At 38.2% G+C, this 14,068-nt stretch overlaps 1 protein-coding gene across 1 annotated transcript in view; it reads right to left on the reverse strand.

The window, feature by feature from the left end:
- Positions 1 to 11,376, reverse strand: part of LOC148029423 (histone acetyltransferase of the MYST family 1-like) — a 177,313-nt gene extending 165,937 nt beyond the window's left edge. Inside the window, exons 1-2 of the mRNA XM_087688561.1 lie at positions 10,686 to 11,376; positions 8,312 to 8,385 (exon numbers count right to left, since the gene is read on the reverse strand). Coding sequence (XP_087544687.1) covers positions 8,312 to 8,385; positions 10,686 to 11,376 — 765 coding nt within the window. The remainder of the gene's footprint in view (positions 1 to 8,311; positions 8,386 to 10,685) is intronic.
- Between the last annotated feature and the right edge of the window lie 2,692 nt (positions 11,377 to 14,068).

The following is a 14,068-nucleotide window of genomic DNA, read 5'->3' on the forward strand; positions in this document are numbered from 1 at the left end:
AGGGAAAGCATGAGGGAGTGCTTGTAATATGGTTTGACCACTAACTTAGTGCCACGGAAGGGAACCTTACTAGTTAAGCCTTGGAGGACCCTCCAACTCACTCTTAAGGTGAACGTCTTTGGACTATGGAATCCATTGGGACCATACTCAATGCTGGTAAAGATTGAGATCTTGGCTTTTATGTCGCATGCAGTGCAGGGCATTGTCATCCCGATCCTATGGATCTGTGACTCACCAACTTACTTTAAACACGGTGTCGTGACACTGCGCGTCCACCACTGTAAATCTGAGGGTGGAGTTTTTCGCCAAGAATTTGATCACATTAGTTAGCGTCATTAGGAATTTAATTTTCCGCTGTGTGTATCTTTTTTGTTTGCATTTTCACGATGCATGAGCACTTGTAGTTAGGCTAGGCACAATTTCTTCAATGCATTCATAATTTTTCGTAAGCATCACTTGATGGATTGCATAGCATGGATTTCAAATTACAAACCACATGAATGATTAGGCATGAAATTCTCTTTCAAATCATATTTTAAGGCACGACCCACATCTCGACAACAGCTTATATCCTTCAGTCATGAAAGTCAAGGCTTTTTCACAAGAAGAATTACATGTGAAAGCCATCAGGATAGAGCTTTGAATGGACACATGGACGCTATATCTTGGCATAAAGGGACCGTTAAAGTTGGCTATATCTAGTGAAGGAAAGAAATTACTTACATGTATGCTTAAAGGTGCTCATGATAGTGTCTCTTCTACAATCATTGAAAAGAAGACCCCTTAAGGGATGAAAGTTTTTTATGATGGGGATCACTAGTTCTACTAATGTACTTGTAAAAATGGATTTGATTGGAGCTTTCAACAAAAATATTCGTGTGCAAGAACTGCGGTTTGCACACATTGCAAAGGTTGTGGAGCAACTTGACATGTTTTTAGACACTGATTAGGATCACTGCTTTACACCAAATACCAATCAAGAATCTGCTTATGGTGGTAGGTGCTACTCACGATGATAGCGTCAACCTTGATGTTAGATAGAGGCAAAATATTAAATGCTTTTTGAAGGCGACATGAGTGATATATTCATTGACGTCAATCACAACAAGAGAAAGGCCCTATACACGTGCATTGTACATGCGAAAAAGCGGGCACGTTTATAAGCGCGTGTATTAGCGCGTCTATTTACGCTAGTATACAGAACACGTCTATATATCTGCGTTTATAAACGTGCCTATAGATGCGAAAATAAACGCACATTTTTTTCATTTCTCATAAAGTCCCTAAATATGACCAAACCTCTTAACAGCTAGTATTTGTTTGAATACATCACCAACTTTACTTCTTTCTAAGTATTACAAATATACATCTAATCATTCAAAGCTAATTATATATGTGTGATTTCATGCCCTATATACATCCAATCATGTCCTATACAAATGTGATTCGATAGGGCATGATTGGATGTATATACGACATAATTACACCTGGATCATAAGGACATGATATACATGTATAGGATCATAAGGACATGATATACATGTATATACGACATGATATACATGTATAGGGCATACATGTATATCATCCAATCATTCAAAGCTAATTATATATGTGTGATTTCATGCCCTATATACATCCAATCATGCCCTATACAAATGTGATTGGATAGGGCATGATTGGATGTATATACGACATAATTACACCTGGATCATAAGGACATGACATACATGTATAGGATCATAAGGACATGATAAACATGTATATACGACATGATATACATGTATAGGGTATACATGTATAGGACATGATATACATTACCAACTTTAATTCTTTCTGAGTATTACAAATATACATCCAATCATTCAAAGCTAATTATATATATGTGATTTCATGCCCTATATACATCCAATCATGCCCTATACAAATGTGATTGGATAGGGCATGATGATTGGATGTATATACGACATAATTATCAAAGAAGTGATTGATACATGCACATGTTGCATCTATTGTGCACTTAACCTAACCATGGCTAAAACGTCTAGATCAAAGGTTGACTTGTGCATGTGCAATATATATATATATATATATATATATATATATATATATATATATATATATATATATATATATATATATATATATATATATATATATATATATATATATATATATATATAGAGAGAGAGAGAGAGAGAGAGAGAGAGAGAGAGAACTGATCAATACACTCACATGTCTCATTTGTTGTGCACTTAACCTAGCCATGCATAAACTTATAGATCAAAGCTTAATCGGTGATTCAAGGGAGTACCCTCACTTTTTAGGGTAGTCCCTTGATTCTCATTATTCTCGAGGAATATATATCACAATCAATACAATCAAAGCAAAAGCAAGACATGCATGCCAATTCATACCATGAGTAGATTGATGTAAATTAGTTGGCTTGTGCATGTGCAAGCTATTCCAATCATGTCAAGGTGCACTTATAGCTCACATATAATTTTAGATAAGGTGGACCACATGTAGCCAATGTGCACATGTCCTCTTTTCATCATCTTTAGCCAATGTGTGCACTTGTTGGTGACTAAAATAGATCACTGTAAGGATACTTTGCAATACCAACAAGCCAACTACAAATCTCTTATCTATGAAATGTATAAGTAAATTAACTTGGTTAATTTGATGAGGTCAAGTTTTCCTTCCATGGACAGTGTGGTTGGCTATCTACTTCAAGGTTATGGGAACTTGCAGAAGTCAATGGAGCATCCTAAAAATTTTTAGGATGACGATACTCTAATTACTATATCAAGTCACTTCATGTACATATCTTTGATTGATTGATGGATAATATGCCTTTCTCTATCTCTTTCATATACACCTTCATTGCATTATCTCTTTCTAGCTAAAAACCATTTGTGCTTTATCCACCTATTGATACTTGCATGCAATTGCAAGTGGGATGGTCTAGTAAGTCACCACATATGTGCCATTTGACTTGCCAATGTGTTATCTCTTATCCTCAAGCTTTGTTATATATGTCACCACATAGGTCAATTGATTTGCTAGTGTACCATCTCTTATCTCAAGATTTTCTATATATTTCACCACTATTCTCAATCAAAAGCATCATATTAAGCATATCTTGCATTAATAAAGCAGATTGGCCAACCCAACATAAATGAAATTGTATGAATAGCAATATAGCTCAAGATCTTAGCTTAAATCAATGACACCTTTTTGCACAATATAAACTGTTAGAGTTTAACTACAATATATAATGCCTGCAAATAAGAAAGTGGCTTGATTTGTTGGACCACTATGCACATACAATCTATATATGTCATATTCTCTAAATGCATGCATTGATACTTACAACATGGAGGCAAACATTTTGATATTGAAAGACTAGGAAAGTAATGTCATGTTGATCAAAAAACAACCAAAAGCTAGCATCTAATTAGCTTAGTTGTGGCTTTCTTTTCAAACCTGTGCTTTCCTACGTTTTTTGCGCGTTTTCTGCAGTTCGAGCTCGACATCACTACTCATGTCTATCTATCACTTCATGAAGACAACGAGGGAAGGAAATATGAGTAAAAAGAGGACAGGAGGAAAGAAGAGCCAAAGAGTAAAGAACAAGAGCCAAATAGCAAGGAAGAGAAGAAGATTCAAGCAACTTACCAAGGGAAGGGAGAAGGAGGACAAGGAGCTTGCAACCTAGCTACCACCCATCGGAACAAGCAAAGAAGGTGAGTTCTTCTTCCCTCTTTCAATCTTGTTTGCTTTCTCTGTCTGTTTCTCTCTCTCTCTCTCTCTCTCTCTCTCTCTCTCTCTCTCTCTCTCTACATGCTATAGATTGTCATCTATGGAGGTTTTTTTGCGCGTTTTTTAACCAAGTTTGAAAAAAATGATCCGACTATGCGTGTCTGTCAGCGCATCCAGATGAGAGTGTAGACGTAGGTATAGACGAGGAAATAGACGTGCTGACAGACGCACATATAGACGCAGATATAGACGCAGCATGTAATATGTTTTATCTGCACAGGGTAATATGATTTTTCTTGTATAGATGTGGAATCCTGGATCCTCCAGCACTGATCCTGAGTTGGAATGCATGAACAACACCATAGCAGAGTTTTCTGGAGGTGTTAGTAGCTTTTTTGGAGGTTTTCCAAACAAGGAGCAATTCATGGGGGAGATGACCAATTATCTTGGTCGCCCTCCCACTGCAGAGGAGGTTTTCAGTGTGATGTTTGGGACACCTATCACATCTTTGCCTAGCACTGCCGCACAAACACCAAACCTTAGCACACCTCTACTAACATGTACTCCACGCACTATGCATACACATAGATCAGCTGATGCACAGGGATCAGCTGAAGTACATGGATCGGCCGAAGCACGTGCATCTGCAGAAACACGTGCATCGAGTGAGGTAGAGGGTAGTGCCCATCGAGGGAGGAGGGAGAGTCGTGTAGGAGGACGAGGAGGTCAAGGGCTTTGTGGGGGTTGCCTAGGAGGTAGCTCTTGATTACCCTCACCGGGAAATGAGAGAGGTGAGCCTCCACAAATGTACTACTCTGTCACTGATGTTGGTGGTATCTTTCATGACTCTGAGGGAAGGGAAGTGATAGCCTACTTGAGGAGTGTCGTGCATGCCACATACAAAGATTGCATGATTCCCTTCAAGCACCAAAAAAATGGTTTGTGGCAAGAGGTGTTGCGGGCAGTACATAGAAGGTACCCTAATCCCGAGAATTCACGATTCTCAGATGATTGGGGACGGTCAAAGGTGAGAGACGCGCTTCATAACAAGAGGTCTCACCTTATGACGCGCGCAAAGGAGTCACTGTGGACCAATTTCCAGTGCAGGGAGTGGAAAGAGGCCAAGAAGAGAGCAGCGGAGAAAATGACAAGTCGCCAGCATGTGGAGGTGCGACGTATCCAGATGGCAGCCATGGGATCGTCGCATTATGGATCAGGTGGCAGGGAGTCATGGGAGACTGAGTTTGTAAGTATTATTTGATTTAAAAAAAAATTAAATTTGTAATTTGTTTCACTTCATTATGTAGTGTGTTCTAATACGTTGTATGTTCAAATTGTTTTGTAGTATCATATCATTGGTAGAATACCTACTCCTAGAGGGGTAGGCTACCATCGAGGTCATAACTGGGCGTCAACTTGGCAGCATTTCTACGAGGAGGGACTCATCATGGAGGAGCAATATAATCGTGCCATGAGGATTCCACCATCAGAAGAGGTATGTTTTATTTTTTACATGAAAAGTATAGGTAGCTCTAATTTATTGTTTGTAATGGTATTTATATACCTTAATCCTTTGTGTAGGCGAATCCTGATGCAGTTGAGGATAGCAAAGAGGGGACTAGCAGTAGCAGTGGTGACAATGGCAGCGGCACAGGCAGCGGTGGTGGTAGCGATGATGATGCCTCTTCTAAGGAGATGTAGAGGAGCCCCATGCATGCATGCCCCCCCTTGGCTTGTAATTTTCATTTTTGATATGTATTACTTTCAACTAGTGCTTGCGACCATGACCATACTTGAGGTCACAAGCACTAGAAATCATCTTGTAAAAATGTTTCATCTATATATATGAAATTTCGTGTTTTACATACATTGTTTTGTATTCAGTACAAAAATCTTCGAAATAATCTTTCTCTTTTTTCCTAAGCATACAATTTGATGTTGATGGGGGGAAAAAAAACTAGAGAGCATGTGGCTTGCAAAGCCACATGCTCTCTGGTTTTTTTTTCATACCTCTATTTTGCGCGTCTATCAACGCGTCTAAATTGCAGGATAAATGCGTGTCTATTCTTGTCAAAAACTTGCAGAGTAAACGCTTTTTTAGATGCGTAGATACACGCCTATATAGATGCACAATATGAATATATCCACTTTTTTATAAATATGATTATATATTTACGGAGCGCATCAATACGCGCATCTATATGCGCATCTATATGAGCGTGTAACTCTGATTATAAGCGCGCTTTTAGACGCAAAATTGTAGACGCAGCAGTAGACGCGATAATAAATGCGCCCGACATTTTTTATCACAGTTCAAATATTGCGCCTACACTAGGGCTCGCCTCAGATACTCCTCACTTAGGGTTTTATATAGACTACCTAAGGTTATTGACCACGGCTTAGTTACATATAGTCATTCATATATGAAGATTCTTCCTTATCGTGGGCGAGAACCAATAGGGCTTGAGTTTGAGGTTATAATCTTGATCCCGATACTAAGATAGGGAGGAAAACCTATACAATTATAATCTTGATCTTGATCCTAAGATAGGGAGAAAAACCTATATGAGCCTAACATGGTTTAGGGTTGGAGGCCCAAGAGGAACAAGGTAGGGTGGTGATCTGGTTTCTTGGGTTAGTGTGCTCTTTAAAGTGATTGTAAATATGATAATAATATAAAACATTATGTTTTTCAAAAGGATTATTTTAGTATTTGCATTTAAAGACATGTCAATGAAACTTGTGTAAAGATTAATAAGGAAAGCTATTTTTATATGTTTTCATAGCGTGAGTAGTATGCTTGCTTAGATAACTAAAATATGACATTCCATTAATGGGAAGCAGATGGATGATCTTCTTGATGACAAAATCACCTTGTGGTAAGGAGGACTTGATTAGTTGGGTGGTTTTCTTGAAATTTTAGAAAATGTCAATAAACGTGACTTTTCTTAGGGTTGAGTCTTAGAATCGGTTAAGCAGTTTTTTGGGGACAAGTGTGAGACTATGCCTTATGAGCAGAGGGATTAACACTTAGCTCTCCCCCACTTCTCACTTTCCATTGAACCAAGTGTGGTGCTTGCCCGCCTTGAGCCTTTGATGGCTTGTGAAATTGTGACTATCTTAGCTCAATACTAGAGTATTGCTAGAGAGAGGAGTTGTATATTTAGGAACCTATAGGTTGATCCTTATGGGATGAGGTTGGATGCTTTGGTTGTGAGGTAGACCTAGGCATGCTCAGAGCTAGCACAAATGGTGATGATGACTACCAAACTACCCTCCCTATGACCTTAGGATCAGGTACATTTCACTAAAGAGACCCTTATGATGCATATGTTTTGAAATTCAGAAGGTTGAAATTTTCAAAATCAAGTTTTGGCTATAAAAGCATGAGAGGAAAAGTAGCTATAGAGAATAGGTTTGTGTTTCTCTACCAAATTCCATCACCATCTATATATTATTATGTAGAGACTATTGTGGGTCCACAAGATTACTACATAGTCAAAAAATAGTCCCATTAGTCCGTTGAGTTGATGCAATAGATGAAGCAAGGGAACTTGTTGGATGAAGGTAGAAATAATTACCATTGTTGAGGAAATGGGTGTTTGAGAAAGTTAAGGAAAGGTAATATTGGCTTGTTGGTCATTGATCTACAATAGGGGCTCCTGCGATCACAACTATGAGTGCAATTGTAAAGATTGATTTTATTTTCATATGTCTTTTCCACCTTGCTTCCATTGTTGAGTTGATGGCACTAAGGTGAACAAGAAGTAGAGACTCACTAGAGAGAGGTAGAGAGAGAAGGGACAAGTGACTCAATGAGACAAGTCTACTAACCATAGATGAGACTAGGTGTGTCTTACCCTTGATGGGCCTTGCATGATTGTGGAGGGATTGAGAAGAAAGACTTAAGGGTTTAGAGATGGATCCTACTACCAAAACTAAGACCAATGAATGTATCTAACTTGAGCACCCCTAGGTGCAGTGTAGAATATATGATTGTAGGTATCCACTTCTTTAGATCATTCCTGGGGTTTGTGACATTACTTACTAGTTTTTGGTTTGGCTCTTATGTTGTCCATAGACCTGTGAACAGGGTGTTACCCCCCTCCCTAGAAGCATTAATCTATTTTTTTGAACACATTCCTAGCATGTTCTGCTTGGAAGGGCAATAGTCACATAGTGTGGATAACATCACCTAAAATAATATCATGAAATGTAGAAGAATTTATCTTTCTAAAATGTTTCTAACACATTATATCTCTTCTTAAATTGTCACCTTATTTGCTTTGCCATTTATAGTTTAACACAATTGCTATTGGTGACGTACTAGCTTTAATGGTAAGCAAGTTTTTCATTTGTACTTCTTCTTAAGTCATGAGATTAGTACTCTATAACTGTATCAAGCCCAGCTACTATTTAACACATCAAGATGCCTAGATTTTCATGGAAGAGTCTTACAAATATTGCATTATATATTATCATATTTTAATTATGAAACAAACTTCAAACTTTTCAATTGATACTGTAAGTAGAATTCAATGCCAACCTTCTTCATTGATTCTGCATCCACATAGCTCACCACCTCTTCCTTATTTACCCATTTGTCAAATCTTCTATCAACTACACATAAAAATGAATCTAGTAACTCTACATTATCTCATAATTCTGTGTGTGTGTGTGTGTGTGTGTGTGTGTGTAATGAGATTATGCATATAAATATCTACCAAAATCACTAAGTATTCAATGATTAATCAAGTCCTTTGATCACTTTATCTCAATTCTTATTGCAATCCATTGGCTTTATAACTTGGTCATTCCACCTAGATACACTATGAAATGGTACCCTACTTGAGTATCAATTAACTAATCACATCAATGCAAGGATATACTACATCAAAAGTCTAAACTTAAAGTTGTGGATGATGTTGGTAACTTGGTTGAGATATTGAAACCATATAAAGTGTATCCAATATTGAAAATATCCTAAAAACAATTTCACAAAATATAAGGCTAAGACAACATGAGGGGTTCACTTTGTTCCTTGTAATGAATATGATCCTAATTATAGGCATTAGAAACCCAAAAATTAAAACCTAGTATGTTCCAAATTATAGACATTAGAAAGTCAATGTTTACTACGTTTATTTAATGAGCCAAATATATGCAATTACAATAAATAAGTGGATTAGTCATATGAGACATTAGATTGGTAACTTTGAGTTGCTTATTTGTTGATAGCTTGAAATTGATTGGTTGGATGTGTTATGCCTTAAGATCAAATAAGATGAAGATGGGTGACTTTGAAGTTGCTTAGTATCTATTGAAACTTGGCAATTACTCTTAAAATAGACTAATTTGATAGAAGAGTTTATGGATCCTCTTCGAAAACTTTGATTCTCCGTTTACCCCTACTTTTGGATAAGTATTGTTGTCTAAAGAGATAGCTCCAAGGAATTTAGAGAATGGAAAAATACATGGGACCTAGGCCAATAATACTCTAGAAACTTAATACAATCTCTTGATAGTTTCATCTTAATGTAACAAAAAGTGAATGGATGGGCATAGCCCTTCGAAACCTACTTCTTGTAAGATCTTTCAAGACTATCTAGCTAAATTCTTAATTTTTGCTTCATGCAAGGTGACGTGTGGATGTATAAAATAGAGGGACTTTTGTAAGAGATCGTCTCAACCAATTAAAAATGGGGGCAGGTTCTATAAGAGGAGGTACTCCAATTCCAAGATATAGCCTTATAAAGAAAGAAGTAGCCATGTTTGAAAGGAAATTCCTTTAGCTAGACTTGAACCTTACCATTTTGAAAGTAGTCATGGAAAAAATCTATGTTATGAATAGAGTGAAAACAAGGTTGTAGACTTAGCTAGCGTGTTCACTTTATAAAAGAGATGAAGAGTCCCTAGCTCACTCATTACTCTGTAGTGTTAAGAGGCCAAACCTCTTTGGAATCTGATAAAGAAACAAATGAGGATTTTAGGCTTTAATGAGAGAATCAACATGAAGAAAACTTGTTTGGCCAATCATGATCCTAGATTAGGAGGAATTTTTTAGGGTGTGGATCTATAAAGAGGCCACCTTTGTTTGGTTTGTAATTTGTAGGTTCATGTTAAAAAATTTTCCGAGCTGTAGAAAGCTTATGGATCTAGATTCTAAGCTTAGGTAGGAGGTCTGCATAGCTTTTAAAGGTTCTAAAAATAAATCATTAATCTATAAGGGCATTGTGTATTATAGCAAGGTGATGAAGATTAATGGTCATGCCTTGTTTTGATTCGGATTATGATTATACCCTAGATGTATCCTTTTGGAAGTCGTAAAATTTCAACTTAATACACATGGGCATTACAAAAGAAAAAAATTAAAGAAGCCTATGTTCATGCACACAATCTCATTTAAGTGCAACCTCCAAAATCCCATTAGTCCATCATTCAGTAAGCGTATGTGTATAAACATGGGATATATGTGTGTGTGTTTCTCTTTGTGTGTAGAGAGAGAGAGAGAGAGAGAGAGAGAGAGAGAGAGAGAGAGAGAGAGAGAGAGAGAGAGAGAGAGAGAGAGAGAGAGAGAGAGAGAGTGTGTGTGTGTGTGTGTAATATGTAATGACAAAGTAAGAGATATGAAAGAAAGAAATAGTTTCACTAAAAATCAAGGTTAAACACTGTAAAATAGAAAATGAAGTAAAAAATAAAAACAAAAACCTTCAAAATTTAGGAAAGAAGCTTTACAATCTTGAGCATTACAAAAGTTGAACGTTTAAAAGATGACGAATGCATTCAAAAATCCCTTCAAAATTTGGAGTTAAAGGTTTTGGTATCTGCTATCGAAAAATGTTTTCACTGAAAATAAAGCAGATTAGAGTCATTGATAAAGGCACTATTATAAGGTTATAAGGAACGAAGATGAAGCTTACGGTCGAGGTAGTGAATGTAGAGTCGATGCGGCTCCTGCTCGAGGACCTTGACGAGATGGTAGGTTTCCTCCTCTGGCCCCAGCTTGCAGTACATCACCTCCAGAATGGCGTCTCTGTCGATGGGCTCCTTCTTCTTCTTCTCCTTCGACTCCTTCGTCGACGTCTTGCCTCTGCGCTTGGCCCCCGCCGTCTTCACCACCCTCATCATCATCTTAACCTCACCAGCCTTCCTATTCTTCTTCTTATTGTTCTCAGCATTCTTATTCTTCTTCATCACATCATCATTGTCGTCGTCGCCGTCGTCGTATTCATCATCCGATGAGGCGCCATCAGGTCCATCGGCTTTACGTCTATCGTAATTAACATCGTTAACATCCTCATGATAATTATCATCACATGATGCATCCCGTCCATCAGTCTTAACATCACTACCATTGTCACCAGATGATGCATCAGGTCCATCAGTCTTAACATCTTTATCGTCATTCACATCTTGATCATGGTCATCATTGTTATCGTCAGGTGGTGCATCAGGTCCATCAGCTTTAACATCGTTGTCATCACTCACATCATCATCATTGCCATCAGATAATGCATCAGGTCCATCGGATATATCATCATAAATAGAACGCGATAATCCTTTACGTCCACCATATTGAAACTTTTCCTTATCAAGCCGTCGAATAACCATTGAGAGAGAGAGAGAGAGAGAGAGAGAGGGGGGGGGGGGGGGGGACAAGCAACGTGACTGATCGACCAACGTGAGAGAGAGAGAGAGAGAGAGAGAGAGAGAGAGAGAGAGAGAGAGAGAGAGAGAGAGATCTTTGGCTTCTCACCTTCCAACCATCTTTCGCTGTGCACAAAATAAATATGCATCAATCTATTTTGCGTGTCTGAATATACGTAGACACTTATATTTGTATGTATAGGAGATCGTGCATATAGAGGTAGATAGATGTGGTAGTATGTATAGATGGATACTAGAAATATAGATAGATGTGGTAGTATGTATAGATGGATAGTACATAGATAGATAGATGTGAAAGTAAGTTTACTACTCTTGAACTTGTAGACCTTCAACCAATTTTATATGTGCATATCAAAGTAGGATTGACATTGCCACAAACATGTAGAAACCATATCCAACTTAGAAAATTTGAATTAAGATATGAAATGCTTCTTGTATAGAACAAATACTATATATAATAGATTTTTTAAAAATTATAATGTGTTCTCATGATATATTGAGTAAAGAGGAAAAAAGAATGATAGCATCCACTAGATATAGTGATGCCTAGGCCCGATGGGACAACTTTTTGTGAAAAAGCTTCACCATCTAGCCTTGTGGATGATCGTGGACAACGTCATAATGAGGATTTCTTGCCTTAAGGAAGCTACATACACATCCGTAAGTAGCTTGCTAGTATTCCTAAAAACCATATTATTCATTCCAAACCATACAAATTTGAGGAAACTCCCATAGATGTGGTTGTGGAAACTCCCATAGATGAGGATCTCTGAAAAAGGAAACAACCAAGCCAAAATCATCCCTAAGATTGGCTTGTCGTAACCATCTTTTTGTTGCTCTTGATAGTGGTTCCACCATGATCAGGTAATCCCATTAAAATAGATGTTTTTTGTTTCCTCTGCTCTATTGTAGCTAGAGTGGACACATTGGGGAGATTGTAGACCTCTTGCTCAATCTAGAGCATAGAGGAAGTCTCCTAAGCATAAGCCTCCAACACAGAAAGTTCATCTTGTAAGTTGGGGTGGCTCTCCAAACTCTTCTTGCCCCGCTCTTCCATGTGGCTATTGTGGTCAGGGGGAATTCCTTCCTCCAATAGGTTTGTAGGTTCATTTTTAGTAATGATGGGGTGAGGGGGCATTGTAGTCCCTCTAAGATTGACATGGCCACAAATGCTTACCAATAGATGAGACAAGATCTTTGAGAGGGCTATCTGCCATTCTAGTTGGCGAGAAAGGCCAATTCTCTTTCCTTAAACTAAGTACAGGCTCTAACTAGGCAGCTTCCTTCTCATTTAGTTTAAAAATGTAAGTTGCCATCTGGGCACTAATCAATTGCCTTGGGCCAAGGTCCCTCACGTCCATCCAAATCCTCATCTTTGCCTTTGAGCTTTTGGAAAGGGAGAAAGCCATATACTACAGTCTAATGAGGAGTCACTTCCTTGATCCTCCTTAGGTCTCCAAGTGGCATTTTTGAGGACCTTGTGCCAAGTGCTAACCATTGCTTGGGACACATCAGAGTGCAAGATTTTGATGTAGCTTTACACGCTATCAATAAGGTCCACCTAGTGAGCCCCATTCTAGCTCATCTCATGAGCCTTTGCATTGATAATCTAGTGTTGGAGGATTACCATCTAGGGCTGCTTGTCATTCATTCTCTTCATGAGTTTTGAGATCATTACTTGAGACTTAAGGGCAAGATTATCAAGGCCTGCACCTCCTAGGTTCTTACTCTTAGTGAGTGCCTCCCAACTTAGTTGAGGAAGATATTTCTTTCCTTTATAGGACCAAAGTATGCCCCTAATGGCCTTCTCCAATTCACCCCATGCATTTTGGCTAAAAGGCAATAGAGAGCCCACATACACCATAGTCAAGGGGAGCATGTTCTGGGAAATAGTGACCTTCTTTTCTAAAGAGTTTGGGACATCCATCCACTTCTTCATCTTGGCTTTGATCAATTTGCATAGGTACCATCATGGGAAGGGTTGATTTAGAGTAATGCGAACCCTGATAGGGACACCAAGATACTAGATTATCTCTTTGAGCTTCATCACCTAAAAACCTAGCTCAAAAAGCCACTAATTAGGTTCCTTCCAAGAAAAAATAAGTTTAGATTAACATAGTTGATTTCAGAGGCAAAGAGTTTAGAAAACTCATTGTAGATTCCCAGTAAATGGATAAGAGACTCCTTGTTAGCTTCCACAATGGAGGCATTATCTTCCACAAACAATTGGGGCTATGGTTTAGGACCTATTGGGAGGGGTGTAGTCCATTAATAGAACCATCTTGGATGGCTTGGTCCACTTTCCTTAGGAGTGGATCCATAATGAGAGTAAACAATGGTGGTGTTAAAGGCCCCCCTTGTCTAATTGACCTCTTAAGCTAAATGGTGTGGAGAATTGGGCATTGATGTTAATGACTAATGCGGAATTCCTAAATAGAGAGGCCACCAAATTGGTAAAGATGGGGCCAAATTTTAGTAATGAGAGGATTGAGATGATGAAAGTCCCTTACATGATTGTAGGCCTTATCTCATGAGTGGGGGATGGGTCCATTCATGGATGAGTCTTCCTTTGGAAAAAGCCATATTGCTTAGGATTTATGATTCAGGGAAAGAGGTTCTTTACATTGTGAGCTAG

This window comes from Lygodium microphyllum, chromosome 11, assembly GCF_053477565.2.
Source record: "Lygodium microphyllum isolate KBCC chromosome 11, Lygodium_microphyllum_v1.1.10, whole genome shotgun sequence".
NCBI classification, from domain to species: Eukaryota; Viridiplantae; Streptophyta; class Polypodiopsida; order Schizaeales; family Lygodiaceae; genus Lygodium; species Lygodium microphyllum.